This window comes from Pelophylax lessonae (genome assembly GCF_965119305.1).
Source record: "Pelophylax lessonae genome assembly, chromosome: 4".
In the NCBI taxonomy this organism is placed as follows: Eukaryota; Metazoa; Chordata; class Amphibia; order Anura; family Ranidae; genus Pelophylax; species Pelophylax lessonae.
In genome coordinates this window covers 402,252,543-402,271,293 of record NC_138771.1, presented here as the reverse complement: position 1 = coordinate 402,271,293, position 18,751 = coordinate 402,252,543, and the positions used below count along the sequence as shown (strand labels likewise).

At 43.0% G+C, this 18,751-nt stretch overlaps 1 protein-coding gene across 1 annotated transcript in view; it reads right to left on the bottom strand.

Moving 5' to 3' along the window:
- STING1 (stimulator of interferon response cGAMP interactor 1) overlaps positions 1–18,751 on the bottom strand; it is a gene marked incomplete at its 5' end in the record, with an annotated part of 206,211 nt that overhangs the window by 55,222 nt on the left and 132,238 nt on the right. The window contains one exon of the mRNA XM_082255918.1: positions 297–483. Within this exon, the coding sequence (XP_082112044.1) occupies positions 297–483 (187 nt within the window). The remainder of the gene's footprint in view (positions 1–296; positions 484–18,751) is intronic.

Sequence of the window (18,751 nt, the reverse complement as noted above, 5' to 3'; positions counted from 1 at the left end):
GCTGGTTATTTTTAAATAATATAAAGACACTAATTTATATATTTTATTATTCATAATGTGTATGTAGGTTTGTATTATTTTGGAACTGTGTTAATTATTTAATGAGTAATTCAAGGAAAGCAAATAGAAATGTTGCTGTATGTTTTTATCTACTGTAATTACAATAAAGTTAATATTTCATCACTGGATTCAACATTAGCAAAACCAGATGAGATAAAAATATTGTAGTTTGCCATCACATTCAGCACACTCCTCAACCCAACTTTGATATACCCCAAACAGATTGATTACTTTACCATCATAAATGACTAATCGAAAAGCATTTCGGCATTGCAGTGAACTTTCAAGGATGTCCTTCAGAGTGCGACAAAAGAGTTTAGCCTGTTCAATGCGATCTTCTTTACTGAAGCCAGCACTGGTTACATCTGACATTTCATACAGGGATGCTAAAGGTGTAGCATATTCCACAATGCAGTAGTATGGCTGGAAAAAAAGGAAGGCAGTCAACAGAGCAGCCCATCAACAGAGCAGCCCATCGTACACACTACACCACCACAAAACACCAGAACATTTTCAACATTTGTTTTTCATAAGTCTGATGATGAATGGATAGAGGATGGTATTCTTAGTGAAAATATAAGGGCCAAACACAGCTAGATGTACAGAAACACTGCTTGATGCCTTAATAAATGTAGTCATCTTCTCTACAATTAAACTGTATTTTCATTTGATTTTATGTAATTATATTCTGTACTACTATGCTTTATTGTATGTTGAATACCTAGTATGCATAAATTGACAACAAGTGAACTGAAGACAGCCTTCTTCCACTCTTCCTGTATTGTAGGCCACACTGTTCAGCTCTGTAACTGTTGAACTTATGTTTGTATATTGTATGAAACCCAGAAAACTTGAAGAACTCTTTAATAAAGAATAATTTGTTGAAAAAACTGCTCTTCAGAAGCATTTTAATGTCTAGACAAGACAAGTAGGTATACATGTGGGCAGGGCCACTTGTCCTGCACGTGGGGTTACCTTTTGCCTTGTGTGTGCTAATCGATGCCCAGATGGGGACCGCATTTATGTGGAAGTCAAACCTTATGTTGGTACTCCTGCTTAGAGATGAGCCACACACTTTGTGCAGTAGTTATTTACACAGAGTCTTGCTGAAAAAGTGCTGTCCTGTGTTACTACACACTTTCCTTGTTTCTCATTTAGGAGGGACACTGCTGAGCCCGTGCTTTCTCCTGCAGTCCAGTGTATATCTGCCACCTCACTCCCAGTGACAAAACGGGGTCCAGGGCTGGTGCAAGGATTTTTGACACCCTAGGCTAAACCTGATTTTGCCACCCCCCTGGCTCCACCCGACTCCACTCCCTTTGCCCTGCCCATGAGTGCGGTATGCTTATTGTGGAAGGAATCAAGAGTGCATTTCGTACATAGTGCAAGGTTCAGTGGTGCATTTCATACAGGGTGCAAGGTTCAGAAATGCGTTGTACAGAGTGCAAGGTTCAGGAGTGCGTTTTGTACAGGGTGCAAGGTTCAGGAGTGTGTTTTGTACAGGGTGCAAGGTTCAGGAGTGTGTTTCGTACAGGGTGCAAGGTTCAGGAGTGCATTTTGTACAGGGGGCAAGGTTCAGGAGTGCGTTTTGTACAGGGTGCAAGGTTCAGGAGTGCGTTTTGTACAGGGTGCAAGGTTCAGGAGCGCGTTTCATACAGGGTGCAAGGTTCAGGAGCGCGTTTCATACAGGGTGCAAGGTTCAGGAGTGCGTTTCATACAGGGTGCAAGGTTCAGGAGTGCGTTTTGTACAGGGTTCCAGGTTCAGGAGTGCGTTTCATACAGGGTGCAAGGTTCAGGAGTGCGTTTTGTACAGGGTGCAAGGTTCAGGAGCGCGTTTCATACAGGGTGCAAGGTTCAGGAGCGCGTTTCATACAGGGTGCAAGGTTCAGGAGTGCGCTTCATACAGGGTGCAAGGTTCAGGAGTGCGTTTTGTACAGGGTTCCAGGTTCAGGAGTGCGTTTCATACAGGGTGCAAGGTTCAGGAGCGCGTTTCATACAGGGTGCAAAGTTCAGGAGTGCGTTTCATACAGGGTGCAAGGTTCAGAAGTGCGTTGTACAGAGTGCAGGTTCAGGAATGCATTGTACAGAGTGCACAGTTCAGGAATGCATTGTACAGAGTGCACAGTTCAGGAATGCATTGTACAGAGTGCAAGTTCAGCAATGCATTGTACAGTATGCAAGTTCAGCAATGCATTGTACAGAATTCAGGTTCAGGAATGCATTGCACAGAGTGCACAGTTCAGGAATGCATTGTACAGAGTGCACAGTTCAGGAAAGCATTGTGCAGAGTGCACAGTTCAGGAATGCATTGTACAGAGTGCACAGTATAGGACTGCATTGTACAGAATGCAGGTTCAGGAATGCATTGTATAAAGTGCATGGTTCAGGAACGCATTGTACAGAGTGCAAGGTTCAGGAATGCATTGTACAGAGTGCAAGGTTCAGGAATGCACTGTACAGAGTGCACGGTTCAGGAATGTGTTGTACAGAGTGCACGGCTCAGGAATGTGTTGTACAGGGGGGACGGTTCAGGGATGCATTGTACAGAGTGCATGGTTCAGGAATTTGTTAAACTGCAAAGACACCAATGAATTAAACATCGCACACTTACAGCCTAAAATCTTGATTAGCGGCATACAGGAGTAGAGGAAGAATGTAGGCATCAGATAGATAATAAATTAGAGCAGCCTATAGCAGAACATTCAGCAGTATAAACCTTTATCCAGCACAGCCATGGATTGGTGGGCAAGCCAGCGGAGTGTACAGACGCAATGAGAGTGAGTGTGAGTCCATGAGTGGAACTGCCAAATTGAAGCTCTGATGCCGAGAAGGGCATGGCCAAAGTGCGGCCCCTTTGTCATCTGCATAGACCAAACAATCTGCATTTATACATTGGTGGGTGGGGAAGAAGGTGGGAGGGGCGGGACCAACTACTGCATATGCACCCACAGCTCTGTATATTCAACCTGAATTATACAGAGCTGTGGGTGCACATGCAGTAGTTGGTCCCTCCCCCTTCCACCTTCTTCCCCGCCCACTGTGTAAACGCTGGCCCTTTGCTCTATAGATGGAACAAATGGGCGGAGCCCCTCAGCTCCGCCCTTCCCGAAATCAGAGTTTCAATTTGACAGATCCACTCATGGACTCACACACGCTCTCATTGAGGCCGTATGCCCCCTTGCCTTGGGACTGTTGGGACTCAAGGTATGCTACTCCACAATGCTACTCCACAAGTGATGGACAATGGAGGGGAGGGAGGGAGACAGAGAGGGAGGGCGAGAGCCGCCCCCCACTGATGTGCACTCTAGGCCGGCGCCCATCTTGCCTATAGGTAGCGCTGGCCCTGATGGGGTCCCACCGTGTTCCTAGCACAGACCTCATGAGCACTGGGAGAAAGCCAGATCACCGACCCCCTAGCTACAGGAGTACCCTACGCCATGCCAGGTACTATGCCTTGTGACCAGCTGATTCGCATCTTCAATAGTTTTTGGTTACCCATAGCAATTACATTCCTCCTCCACTTGTCTTGCCAAGTTACCCTTTTTGGAGTGACCTTGGTTCATACCCCACATGCGCTTTACTGTCCCTGTTCTTTCATACGCCAGAAACCCCTTGAATGATTTCAGACCTGGCTTAGAATAGTTAGGCTTTTGGAAAAAAAAAAAAAGAAGAATAGTTTGGCAACTTTTACTGTGACTTCTCATGGCAGAACAGACCGCGAGCATAACAAAGTCCAGACCCTATACTGACTAACAGAGGTGGCTGCCCAGGTATACCTATACAGGTAAGAAAAAGGAAAAGAGGCCGCACCAACCATGCACATTTCCCAAGTGGTGTTTTATTGATAAAAGAGAGGTAAAATACTCAGAAACACAAAAGTCTTAAAAGTGTATCCAGTCCACAATGGACACAAAGCAACCAGATCACTGTGACAATGTCCAGTACGCCAGAGTACCTTCCAAATGGCTGACGCATTTCGAGGAGAGCCACTTCCTCAGAGCCATTGGCATGTGGACTGGATAGACTTTTAAAACTTATGTGTTTGTGAGTATATTTCCTTTCTCTTTTATCAATAAAACACCACTTGGTAATGCGCAAGGTTGGTGTGCCCGCTTTCTGTTCTTTTTACAGTGTTTCCATTGGGTTTACCCTGACTCTAGGAGGACAGCAAAGTCTGTGCATATACCAGGAGCCATAGAGATTCACCGCCGCCACAAATCCTTTGAGCACAGGAGAATTTCTTTGTTCTAATCTGATACCTATACAGGTGCAAGCCCATAGCTGGCAATTTCCAATGACTAGTAGTGTAGACCAAAACATTGGCATCTTGCACTGATTACAAACTGACTCTTTGGCTCCAGGGTTTCATGTACTGATGTGTTTCCACATTCTCAGGCTCCCACCAGACTCTGAAGGCCCCCTGAATTGGACCATCTCCCTTTATGTATCCCATATAGTGGAGGGCTGGTCCAAGACCAAAAGCCAGGGAACTGAAGTACAGAAATGTAACCTTTCCTTAGCCTGGACGAGCCGGCTACCTTGCTAGTGCAGTACACTGTAGGCAACCTGCCTACATACACATAATTTAATGGGAGCTGGAATAAAAAAGCATATATTTAACAATTTCTTCAGCGTGGCTTCATTGCTAGTATATCATTTCAAAAGGTACTTGTTCCATGGAATTTATATATTTTTGCTAAAAAAAATTGCAGAGTTGCAATAGCATACAAAATTTGTTAGTGAAAGAATGCAAAATGTAAAAAAAAAGAAAAGTGCAAGTTTTTTTTTTTTTTATCCATTCATAAGCGACTATTAAACGTGGAAGGAAATACTCTTCAGAAACTGAATGTGGAGAATGACGAAGAATTGCTAAGTAAAACGTTACGTTCTCCACTACAGGTTGGTGGCGAAAACAGTCTTTTATCAGCAGCTTATGACCTGTAATGTGCAATTTTAAAATTCACAAAATACTGTGTTTGGGATGTGTGTGTATATATATTTGCAGCCCTGCCCCCTGGCGAGTGGCTAAATATACACACATCCTCCTCTCTTCTGTTGCCCTGAGTGTTGTCCAACCCACTTGACACTATAGGTTCTGTCATGGTAAATGATAAGACACTACCAGTTTTGCAGTAAAGAATCAGATTTACTTATCTTTACCTTGCATTTTGTAAAATGCACAAACAGTCAATACAAGAACGTCAATGTTAAAGAAAGATCCTAAATACTCAACCCAGAATTGGATGAGATTCAGCACTCAGGATTAAAAGGCAATGCTAACATATATATTAATATAGAATAGAAGATTAATATGTTGGCAATCTGAAAATACACTACTCCTCAAGTGTAATGCAAGAGTGACTACAAATCAATGCTTTACAGTAATAAAAAGTAACTCCAACCAGCCTGTCTCAGAGATTCTAATATCCTGAAATTAGGCTGTCAGAGTGGACTCTATTTTATAGATATATTCTGATTTGCCACTCATTATTCAATGCGGCAGTGTCCTATGGCAACCATTAGAACTATTGTGGCCTTTTTCTAGAACTGCTTTTCAGACCCGCCCTGGCTCAGTCTAGTAGTATCTTAAATACTTTAAATCGTATCTTTCTCACTCAGTGTGATGAACTCTATGTCCACGGTCAACACCGTCAGTGTCCCACTCTCCTCAGCAACGCTCACAGCCTCTCAGGGCGTCACTTCGCTCGCTTAACCACCGAGATCCTTCCACACACCGCTCTCTCTGTCTCCTGTGTCTGTACTTTAGGCCTCCAGCCTATTCTTCTCTGCACTCCGCAGCAGCTCTTTCCCTCCTCACAGCGTGCTGTCCTCGAGGCAAGAGAGCGAATCTTCGCCCCGCCCCCTTTATAAAGACAATCCTAACTGCCCCTGCAAGACCCGCTGCTCCCTGGGAGAATAGTTCAATCACACAGACATTCCATGGTCCTTACTCCTCCCAGAACTATATCTCCCATAATTCAATAAGTCAGTACTTGAAGAAACTTTAATAACAGAACGAACAGTCTGAACAACTCCAGCCTTGCGACCAGGCTACATCCTCCCCACACTTGAACATCTTTGGTCCCCAAAAATAATGAAGTCCTAAGAAAAAGAGTTACTCTATAGCAAGAGTTTTAATCAACAATCTAATGTAACATTCATAGCAACTGAAAACTGGTTAATAAAAGCACTGTCTAGCAACTTATTATACAAGTTATCTGACAAATTTGGGTCACTCTCGCAAAAGGCCAACAAAAGATCAGTGGCCAACCTGATAGTGTCAGTGGGTGAAATAGAATTAGGGTCAGTGGGTGAAATAGAATTTTCTTCATTAGAGTTTTCAACAAGGAAGGCAACTATTGACACAGGCCATTGTGCTGTTGTAATCTGTTCTTTAGATCTTTCTCCCAATGTACTATAAGTCAGTCTCTTAGGGGGGATGTATCTCCCGTCGCGGTCTAGATGATATTCCACTGTCACTTGCATGGCTCATTGATGATTCTTTAGTGTTTTCAGAAAGGCTTACTTCTTCCATAGAGTTAGGCACCTCCAAAACCTGACTCTCAATTGGAGCCTCTATTGATTCAACTGAGGAAGAATTTAGATTTCCATTAACAAGTTCCTCTTCCTCTGGAGAAGAGGAATCAACAAAAACATCTCAATTGAGTGGCTGACTTTCAGGATTCACCACTGTGTCCTCTTCTGAGGTTTTCAGTCCCACTTCAGTTGCAGGTACACTGGGCCCCTGACTCAATTTCCGTTCAGGAAGAGGGACAGAAGGCCCATCGGTGACTGGTGGAGACAGCTAACAAGAAGAATCTTTCTCAAAGGATGGCCACCACCAATCAAAGATAGCTCCTTCATCCTCACTATCTTCCTCCTCTTCCAACAAACTAGAGGTCAGAGGATCCTGTGAAGGCCAAGGCCGCAACCTAGGGACTCTGGGAGTATCTTCTTCTTCCGTCCACTCTGTAGATGTTCTAACTGCTTCAGTGATGATGGGCAACAAATGGTTTCTATGCCATGCCTTAAGAGGTCCCGCTTGACCCTCAGGATGAATTTGATAGACAGGCAATCCAGGAGGATGAATTTGATAGACAGGCAATCCAGGAAACTTCTTGTGAACAATGAAAAGCTGTGGGCACCAATAATTAGCTAGTAGTTTATGCTTCCCAGGCACCCCTAGATTCCTCAAGAGTATTTTATCTCCTGGCTGTAGATCTTGCACTCTCACCTTCAAGTCAAAACTTTTTATTCCGTTGTTCTCGGCTAGCAGAGGCCTCCATAGCTTTCTTGTGAGCCAATTTTAAATTCAGTCTAAGTCTATCAACGTAGCTCTTGTAGGAAGCTTGTGAGGTATGGTCGAATGAAGTCTCAAAAGCTAAGTCTATAGGTAGACGGGCCTCTCTTCCAAACATTAATATGTAAGGTGAAAATCCTGTATTATGTCATTAACGGTACTGTTGTAGGCATGTACCAATACTGGAACATATTCGCTCCACTTTTTTTTTTTTTTTTTAGTTACATAGTTTGTGAGGTTGAAAAAATACATCAGTCCATCCAGTTCAACCTATGATGTGTGTGTGTGTTTGCTGTTAACCATACATTGTATACCCATGTATGTTGTGGTCTTTAAGGTGCCCATCTAATCGTTTCTTGAAACCATCGATGCTACCTGCTGATACGACTGCTTGTGGAAGCAAATTCCACATCCTTATTGCTCTGACAGTGAAGAACCCCTTACGTATTTTAAGGTTAAACTGTTTTTCCTCTAGTTTTAGTGAGTGGCCACGTGTCTTATTGTATTCCCTTTCTCTAAAAAGTTTGTTCCTTATGCTAGGGTCGCCAGTACAGTATTTGTACATTGATATCATATCCCCCCTCAAGCGTCTCTTCTCCAGAGAGAATAAGTTCAGTGCTTGTAGTCTTTCCTCATAGCTGATGTCCTTCATTCCCCTAATTATTTTTGTTGCCCTTCTCTGGACTCTCTCCAGTACCAGCACATCCTTCCTGAGGACCGGTGCCCAGAACTGGACAGCATACTCCAGATGTGGCCGGACCAGAGTCTTATAGATTGGGAGAATAATCTCTTTATTTCTGGAGTGAATCCCCTTTTTTATACATCCCAGTATTCTGTTGGCTTTGCTTGCAGCGGCTTGGCATTGCATGCCACTTCCAAGCCTGTTGTCCACTAGTACTCCCAGGTCCTTTTCCATCTTAGATTCACCCAGAGATTTCCCCCCCTAGTGAGTAGCTTGTTTCGTGTTTTTGATGCCCAAGTGCATTACTTTACATTTTTCAACATTAAACCTCATCTGTCATGTAGTTGCCACCCCATTATTTTGTTCAGGTCTGCTTGTAAGATTTCCACATCCTGCATAGAAGATATTGGCATGCTTAGTTTGGTATCATCCGAAAATACTGAGATTGTACTAGATATCCCCTCCTCTAGATCATTTATGAATAAATTAAACAGGATTGGTCCCAGGACCGAACCTTGGGGGACCCCACTTTCCACACCCGCCCAATCCGAGTACTCCCCATTAATCACCACCCTCTGGACTCTCCCCTGGAGCCAGTTCTCTATCCAGGTACCCACCCTATGGTCCATACCTACGTACCTTAGTTTGTACAGTAAGCGTTTGTGGGGAATGGTGTCAAAGGCCTTTGCAAAGTCCAGATACACCACATCCACAGGCTTACCTTTATCTAGGTGGCAGCTCACTTCATCGTAGAAGGTTAATAGATTGGTTTGGCAAGAAAGATTTTTCATGAATCCATGCTGATTACTACTAATAATACTGTTTTCATTACTAAAGTCTTGTATGTGGTCCTTTAACATCCCCTCCAAAATCTTGCAGACTACCGATGTTAGGTTGACCGGCCTATAGTTACCCGGGATATATCTCGGCCCTTTTTTAAATATTGATACCACGTTGGTTTTTTTCCAATCAGCTGGCACCATACCTGTGTGTAGACTATCCTTAAAGATCAAGAATAATGGTCTGGCAATCACCTGGCTGAGCTCTTTAAGAACCCTCGGGTGCAAGCCATCCGGTCCCAGGGATTTATTTATGTTAAGTTTCTCTAGTTTAGTTCTAAGTCTATCTTCTGTTAGCCATGGCAGTACTTCCTGAGGTATATTATTTAGTTTAGCATTACAAGCTGGGTTAGTGTAGCCCCCCCGTTTCTTTTGTGAAGACTGAAGAGAAGAAATTATTTAACACTTTCGCCTTCTCTCTGTCCTTTGTGGCCAGATTTCCTTTGTCGTCTCTTATGGGGCCAATGTGTTCTGGCCTTGCTTTCTTACTGTTTACATACTTAAAGAATTTCTTGGGGTTCTTTTTACTCACTTCCGCTATAGGTCTCTCGTGTTCTATTTTAGCTGCCTTGATTTCGCCTTTACATTTCTTATTACACTCTTTGTAATGCTTGAATGCTGCCAATGACCCCTCAGCCTTGTATTTTTTGAAGGCCTTTTCTTTAGTATTAATATGTATTTTTATGTTGGAGTTTAGCCACCCAGAGTTTTATTTTGCTCTTTTAAATGTATTTCCCTTTGGAATGCACTGGCCAATCCCTTCTTTAGTATGCTCTTGAAGCACTCCCATTTTTCCTCCGTGTTCTTGGTTCCCAGGGTTCTATCCAATTTGATATTTTCTAGAAAAGAGCGCAGTTTTGGGAAATTGGCTCTTTTGAAATTCAGTGTCCTTATATTACCCTTGTGTTTCCTATTACCACAATTAATACTGAAACTAATTGACCTATGGTCACTGTTTCCTAAGTTGCCCCGTATTTCTATATCCGAGAGCAGGTCTGTATTGTTGGTAATCAGTAGGTCAAGTACTGCATTGTAGGGGGGGAAGGTTTTCATACTCATAGAGGAGGTTTAAAAATAAAGTATAGCGTGCCAACATCCCTGTTATATAATTTCAAATAATTTTGGTTCCTCAAGCCAAAGACAAAATGGGACTTTTAAGGCAATTTTTGTTATAATTTTATAAATGCGATTTGGAAAAATGTGATTTTTATAAAACTTATTTATGCATTTTGCTAGAACATAACGAAGTGCTCCATTTGGGCAAGAGGCCCAAAGGTGAGTAGTGAGAAAGAGTAAGAAGTTATGTGACATGTGTGATAATGGTGACTTTTTAGAGTACTCTGTTATCCATGCGATTCTGGATTGGATTTTACAGAGGGCGTCTAAACTTACGCGTTTCGGCTCTTGCCTTTTTCACGGATTTCACCATATCTGAGAGTATATTAAATGTTTATTAGATATGTATTGTTAAAATAATTACAGTTTGTTTAGGTGTTTTACATAGGAAAAAAACTTACACTTGTATTTTTTGTGCAGGTGTAATAAAATCAGGATGTATAGGGTATTATTCCTCTCCTATGCAGCAGGAAGATCCCGAGGGTTGGAGGACATCAGATGTAAAAAGTTTCTAAAGAATGAGCAATTTAGAATTTTTATGTTTTTGACAATCCCATAGTGAGACCAAAGATGGCCTTTAATATCTTAATAGCCAAAACCTTAGAAATATATAAAAAAAAAAAACCTGTCAGACGGGCACTAAGCCAACAGAGCCAATACGACAACAAATTTAATAATTTTATTATCCAAATGTTGGAATTCATTCTGTACCATAACTATTTTTCCTTTGACGGTACATACTTCCTACAGACATGCGGTGCAGCGATGGGTAAAAGTTGTGCCCCGTCATATGCCAACATATTTTTGGGAAAATGGGAACAGGAGTTTTTATCAGATGAAGACAACACTATATACTCTAGCCACATAGCACTGTGGCAGAGATATATAGATGACATCTTCATTCTATGGAATGGTCCGGAAGAACTCATCAAAAAATGCCTCAATAAAATGAATAACAACAACTTGAACATGTTCTTTACAATGCAGTACAGCAAAGAAAGGATCAGTTTTCTTGACACATGGGTATATAAGGACGAAGACGGTAATCTAAACACTACACTGTTTAGAAAAGAAACCGCAGGCAATGCTATACTTCATGCCGAAAGCTTCCATCCAGAGGTCCTTAAAAAATCAATCCCATACAGTCAGTATCTGCGACTGAAACGCAACTGCACTAACGAGGAGGATTTTAAAAATGAGTCTGATGCTCTCACAAAACGCCTAATGATCACAGGATATACCAAAACATGCTTAAGGAAAGCATTTAACAGAGCTAATACAAGAGAAAGACAAGAAATCCTATTCAAAAAACCTAAGAGAAGTGAACCCACTGAAACTACTAAAACAAATAGATTGATCATGAGATACACCAATCAACACGGACAGATCAGAAAAATTCTGAATAACAACTGGACCATTCTGACCGAAGACCCCTCCATAAAACATCTAATCCCAATACAACCACAAATTACCTTCAGGAAAGCTGGATCCTTAAAACAAACACTTGTACACAGCGAGCACAAGGAGGGCCCCAAAAAAGACCCCTGTAAGGAAAAGGGCACTTTTCCCTGTGGTAATTGCATTCAATGTAAGGTCATTACAAAATGCACATCAAAAATACCCCCTAATGGTGAATTGTTTCTACCAACCCACTTTGCAAAACGAGGGGCATTGTATACTTCATGGAGTATGAATGTGGCGCCTACTATATAGGAAAGACTAAGCAAGAAAATGTGTAACTTTCACCTACCACTAGGTAGGCATGTAAGAGACTAACATAAATCCAAAATGCCTAAAGTGAACTTTATGGCCTTGGACAGAATACACATACCTAGGGGGGGGGCGACTGAAACCTTGTTACAGAAAGAAATGCGCTGGATAAAACGCTTGAGAGCCACCTCTCCACCAGGCTTAAACGAAGCGGAGAGTTGTCGACCGTTCTTGGAAGGTTTCGTATCGCTAAAAACCGATTAAACAACCCCCAAGACCGAATGCAGCAGTCCTCACCCTGGTTTAGACATACTGCACCAACTACCTTCCACTAGGGGTCTCACCCAAAAGAAAAAAACGAATCAATAATCTCGCTCTCTCTATATATAGATACACACATACACTTTTTCGCCACAGATTGTTACGTTTCAAGGCGGAGGAGGAAGTTCCGGTGTGAGGAGTTCAGTGCCCCCCCGAGATCCCCGCCGTGCCGCGTCTACTGAGAAGTTTCTTCTCTGAGGGTCTATGGTGATCGGAGGAGGAAGGTGAACGTCTATGGTGATCGGAGGAGGAAGGTGAACGTCTATGGTGATCGGAGGAGAAAGGTGAACGTCTATGGTGATCGGAGGAGGAAGGTGAACGTCTATGGTGATCGGAGGAGGAAGCGTCAGTGTTCATTGATCCCGCCCCCATCTGCGGAGGAGCCCCGCCCCAGAGAGCTGGCACTGCGCCAGGATTCCATTGATGTTCATACCCTGTGTTGGATGCTGACATACATGTGTGATCTGGTAAGCGCTTGGTGTATCTAGAGCATGCAGCACTAACCGTGGATATAGTCACACTAAGTGGTGGTGGATTCTTTTCCTGCACTCAGCACCCTGCACTGGATCCTTGCTGATTTTGGACATTTACTTTTCTAATTTATTTAACGCTCTATTGCGTTATCCTATTGGGACATTTATCACTGAATATAATTTGTATACATTCAGGTTTACACTTTATTGGTTGATTTAATTACTTAATCATTGGTATTGCTTTATGCAGGTTGATTTAATATCAATATTTCAATGTAGTGTGGCTCTTTTTTATAATTTCTTTTTTGGTGTTTCCCACTACAGCTGCAGCTTTATTACACAAATCACTTATTTATCACTTATTTATATTTTCAATTATACATTTATTTATTTAACTATTTACACAATTCTGTGCTTAGCGCGGTTATTTTTTATACTATATATATATATATATTGTGAGAATTTAGCTCGGTGGCGGGCGTGGATGACCCCTTTGGGGGGGTTCGCTACACAGGGAGATAGCCGAGAAGTGGTTGCAAACAATAGTTTGGTTTATTCATGCAATTTTCTTCAAACAAGTGCATGCAGCAAAAACATCCAAAATAAAATAAAACACAAAATAAATCCTTGCCACTGTGGGCGGCTACCTTTTCACACACAGGAACCTATCTAATGAAGTCTGTCTCCAACCTACTGTTGGGCAAACTTTGCTGATCCTACAGCAGACACTCCATAGTCCATGTTTTTTCTTCACACAACAAATGTCCATTGAACATGTCCCTTTTCCTCTTCACATTGAACATGTCCCTTTGCTCTCCACATAGCAAACAGTTCATTTATTTCTTCCACATAGAAATAGTTCATTTTCTCACCTTGAGAAGTCTTCACACTTTTTACCCTCCTTAGCGCACATCGCTCCAGGAGGTCTTCACACTTTTTACCCTCCTCAGCGCACATCGCTCCAGGAGGTCTTCACCATGCTCACACAGCTTTCAGGGGGCACACATCTGACTGTCCTCCTCTCCCCATGCCCACACAGCGTCAGGAGGCAGCAATCCTTCTCCCATGCTCACTCAGCGTCGGGAGGCACACATCTGACTGTCCTCCTCTACCCACACGGCGTCAGGAGGCAGCAATCAATAGACTTCCTTTGGACAAATTATAGAGGCCTTTACTTCCTCATTCTGAACAGCTGAAGTCTGTTCAACGTCCTTAGACAGTTCTGGCTACCTTTGCAGCCGACACCCTATAGTAATTGGTGAATTTTCTAAACCAGGTGGAAATGTATCTCCTGTCTGTGACTACATCCACAGATTTACCTGACTTCCTGTCACAATATATATATATATATATATACACATATATACATATATATATATATATATATATATATATTCCCCCTCCCCCTCGTTGTCCTTTATTTCCTCCCCCCCCCTTTCTTTTATGGGGGACCTGCTCAAAAAACACCTTAAATGCCATTAAACGTTTTTCTGCTTCCAACAAACCCAGACCCATCAACATTGCTTTGTATCTTGGCTCTAGCATATAAAATATGACTGCTGTATAAATATCATATGTAATACTGTATATGACACACGCAATATTATGTTGTTTGTATCTTCTATATTCTTTTATTATTATTTTTTCAGGTAAATGTTATATACCCTGGTGAAATACATGTACAATGTAATGCAGCCTAAAATCAGTCACAGCGGTTCCCTCTGTTATATGCTCATCTGTCTATGCAGCACCAGGCACAGTAAGGCCCACCAATGGCGGGGCACTTGTAGCCATAAGAGTGTCAATTCCATCTACACCTTCGGCCTCCGGGCCCTGGCTCCTCCTTCAGTGTCGGCATTGTTTTTTTATTAGTCAGATGCGGCAGGCTCCCCTGCGGGTGCGCACGCAGCTGGTTGGCGCATGCGCGGTAGTCCCGCATGACGCCCTGACGTATAGGACCGCGATGGCGCTGGGGATCTCTGGAGAGTGCCATTCCTCCCCAATGCAGAGTAGAGAAAGCACCTCCGTGAGGAACACAGACATTACTTCAGTTGGATTGCAGCTCTGGACCCACTAGACACCAGGTACTTTTCTCTAACCTTAAAGGAGACCACACACCGAAAAACTTTAGTTTTGCAAATCAATATGAGAAAAATCTCTTCCTACAGCCCCCCCCCCCAAGTAAGTTTTTTTGATTTTGCCATCTTTGGTCTCACTATGGGATTGTCAAAAACCAAAAACATAAAAACTCTAAATCACTCATTCTTTAGAAACTTTTTACATCATGTCCTCCAACCCTCGGAATCTCGCTGCTGCATAGGAGAAGAATAATAGAGAGGTACCCTATACATCCTGATTTTATTACACCTGCACAAAAAATACAAATGTATGTCTTTTTCTTATGTAAAACACCTAAGAAAACTGTAATTATTTCAACAATACATATCTAATAATCATTTAGAGGTGGTTTCTGCGGGTAGTATGGTGGCTTTCAAAAGACTCTTAGACTTACATCTCAAGGATCAGAACATTCAGGGGTATGTGAGATGAGTACAGCCACACACACCTACACAGGTTGAACTGGATGGACTATTGTCTTTATTCAACCTCACCTACTATGTAACTATGTAATTTAATACACTCTCAGATATGGTGAAATCCGTGAAAAAGGCAAGAGCCGAAGCGCGTAGGATTTAGACGCCCTCTGTAAAATCCAGAATCGCATGGATAACAGAGTACTCTAAAAAGTCACCATTATCAGATATGTCACATAACTTCTTACTCTTTCTCACAACTCACCTTTAGGCCTTTGCCCAAATGGAGCACTTCGTTATGTTCTAGCAAAATGCATAAATAAATACGTTTCACTTTTTTCCAAATCACATTTATAAAATAACAAAAATTGCCTAAAAAGTCCCATTTTGTCTTTGGCTTGAGGAACCAAAATTATTTGAAAGTACTGCATTGTTTCTTGTCAGTGCGTTCACCATCTTACCCATAAAATTGTCCTGCAAAACATTTAGGAACTGCTGAGCCTTGGCTGAATGCGCGGTTCCTTCTGCCCAGTCTATATCTGGATAATTAAAGTCCCCCATTATAATTAGACATTTCCCATCCTTGCTGCCAATCCTATCTGTAAAAGGAGGTCCGCTTTCCCCTTCTCCCTCTGGTTGGGGGGCCGATAGCATACGCCCAATATTACCTTCCCTATAGTACCTTCCCTTTTAAGTTCTACCCATAGGGATTCTGCCTCATCCATAGCTCCATTATTAATATCATCCCTCATATTTACCTGTACACTGTTCTTAATATACAGACATACCCCTCCCCCTTCTCTATCTCTGCAATAAAGGGAATACCCCTGAATGGTTGCCATCCAATCATGAGAGTTATCGAACTAAGTCTCTGTTATCCCCACAAAATCGAAGTCCTCCTCAAACATCAGCAGCTCTCCCATCTTGTTGGCCAGGCTTCTGGCATTGGTATACAAACCTCGTAATTTTGACCGGTTGCATACCATATCCTTATTTGATGTTGTTTTTAGGCTGCTCTTGTGATTTTTTCCCTATACCCACCTTGGATTTAGGAACTCTGAACACCCTACCACTGATGTCCCCATTTGTGCCCTCTGAATCTTGCTCCCCGCTGGCTAATTCTACATCTGTGCCCTCCCCCCATCACCTAGTTTAAAAGCCACTCTAACTTTTTGGCCATCCTCTCACCCAGTACGGTTGCACCCTCCCCATTTAGGTGCAATCCGTCCCTACCAAAGAGCCGTGGCCGACTGAGAAGTTGGCCCAGTTCTCCAGGAACCCGAAACCCTCCTTACTACACCAGCTCCTCAGCCACCTGTTAACTTTCCTAATCTCCCGCTGCCTCTCTGGTGTGGCTTGAGGTACAGGTAGTATTTCTGAAAATACTAACTTGGAGGTCCTACTCTTCAACTTAGCGCCCAAGTCCCTGAAATAGTTTAGGACTCTCCATCTCCATCTGCCTATGTCATTGGTACCCACATGTACCATGACAGCTGGGTCTTCCCCAGCCCTGCCCAGTAATCTGTCCACCCGATCCGTGATGTGCCGGTACCCGAGCGCCCGGTAAACAGACAGTTCGGCGCTCACAGTCTTTGTGACAGATTGCACTGTCTGTCCTTCAAATGATTGATTCCCCTACCACCAGCACCTGTCTTTTCTTTCCCTTTCTCCCGACCTCACTGGAGTTCTTCCCCTGGCAGCTAGGGGCGTCGCTCTGCTCCAGCAATGCTGGTCCCTGACTGGTTTCCCCAACATCACGAAACGGGGCATATTTATTGGGGTGCTCCAGCCCATGACCGGCCTCCTTGCCTTGTTCCCTTCTACCCCTCCTAACTGTCACCCATCTACTCTGCTCTGATGCCTGCACCTCTGTTTCTTCGCCCTCCACTGTGCAGGCCCCGGCCTGCCCCTGTCGGGTACGATCCCAGCTCTTCTTCAGTATGGACATTCGTCTCAGTGTTGCCAGCTGATTCCATGTTCTCTTCTGTCAGCAGGATGCAGTCGTCTAGATAATGCATCAGCATCCAAATTTCCTTTCCAAGGCCGGTACTTCAAACTGAAGTGGAATTCTGAAAGTGCAGCTAACCACCTATGTCCAGTAGCATCCAACTTGGCTGTGGTTAGTAGGTAAGTCAAGGGGCTATTGTCAGTCTTGACCACGAAGTACGCTCCATAGAGATAGTCCATCAACTTGTCTACCACAGCCCACTTGAGAGCCAGAAATTCCAGTTTGTGAATGGGGTCATTTTTCTCTGATGGGGACAAACTGCGACTAATGTAGGCAATAGGGCGCAGCCTCCCTTCAGCTTCCTGATACAACACTCCCCCCACTCCATCTCTACTCGCATCCATATGTAACTCATACGGCTTAGCTGGGTCTCAATAAGCCAAGACAGGAGCTTTGGTGAGATTCTCCTTCAGCTTCCAGAAGGCCTGTTCACATTTGGTATTCCACTGAGCTTGAACAGATTCTTTGGACCCTCTGGGTCTTTCTTGGACATCTTAACCTTCTGAAGGGGCAAACCCTCTTCCTCAGTCTCTTTCTTTAGTAACTCATTCAAGGGTTTGGCTATCAGTGAAAGATTCTCCACAAACCTTCTGTAATAGGAGCAGAATCCCAAAAAGGATCTCAATTCAATCACATTAGTAGGCCTTGGCCAAGTAGTGACAGCTTCCAATTTCTTTGGGTCAGTGGACACTCCGGCTGCAGACACCACATGACCCAAGTAAGTAACAGACGTCTGGTAAAACTAACATTTCTCCAGAGATAACTTCAACCCTTCCTCATAGAGCCTTTGGAATACCTTCTTCAGACGGGCCTCATGTTCTTCTAAAGTCTTTCCAAAGACAATAATGTCGTCTAGATACACAAGAACTTCAATCAAATGCATGTCTCCCACAGGGTTCTCCATGAGCCGCTGAAAGGTTGCTGGAGCTCCGGCCAGTCCTTGTGGCATGTGGTTGAACTCGAAGAACTCCAATGGGCTGATGAAGGCAGTCTTTTCTCAATCATCTGGGTGCATTGGCATTTGATAATACCCACTCTTCAGGTCTAGTACACTAAAACATTTAGCTCCAGACAGGCACTGCAGAGCATCTTCTATTCGAGGGGTAGTGTACTCATCAGGAATGGTTCTGCGATTCAGGGTGCGATAATCAATACACATCCTGATAGTCCCATTCTTCTTGCAGACCACCACTATGGGTGAAGCATAAGGGCTGTGAGACTCCCTTATGACACCTGATCTCTTCAGCTCAGCTAGTTGTTCCCGAAGATCCTCCAGGTCACTCAGTGGTATCCTCCTAGCCCTTTCCCTGAAAGGTTTGTCTTCACTAAGGCTAATTCGATAATGGGCACTCTTAGCACAACCCACATCATAATCGTTCTTAGAGAACAAATATATGGGGGGGTTGTACTGCAATTCAAGGGTGTTTTAATAGAGCTCTTAAAATTCAATAAATATAATAAATCTATATAGTGCGTCTGTGTATATCATATGACTACATAAACATGTGCAAAATAATTGTCACTAATCCAAATTCATCACATTGTTAAAATGCAATAATAAATACTATAAAGTGCTTAGGTGTCACAATCACAATATAAATAACTATAACTAAAAAGGTGCTTATATTGCTTAAAGTGAATCCGTGCATAATCATATAAATCAATGTGTTCTGTGTCAACCAGTGCGAGTGCCTTTCTCCTACAACCA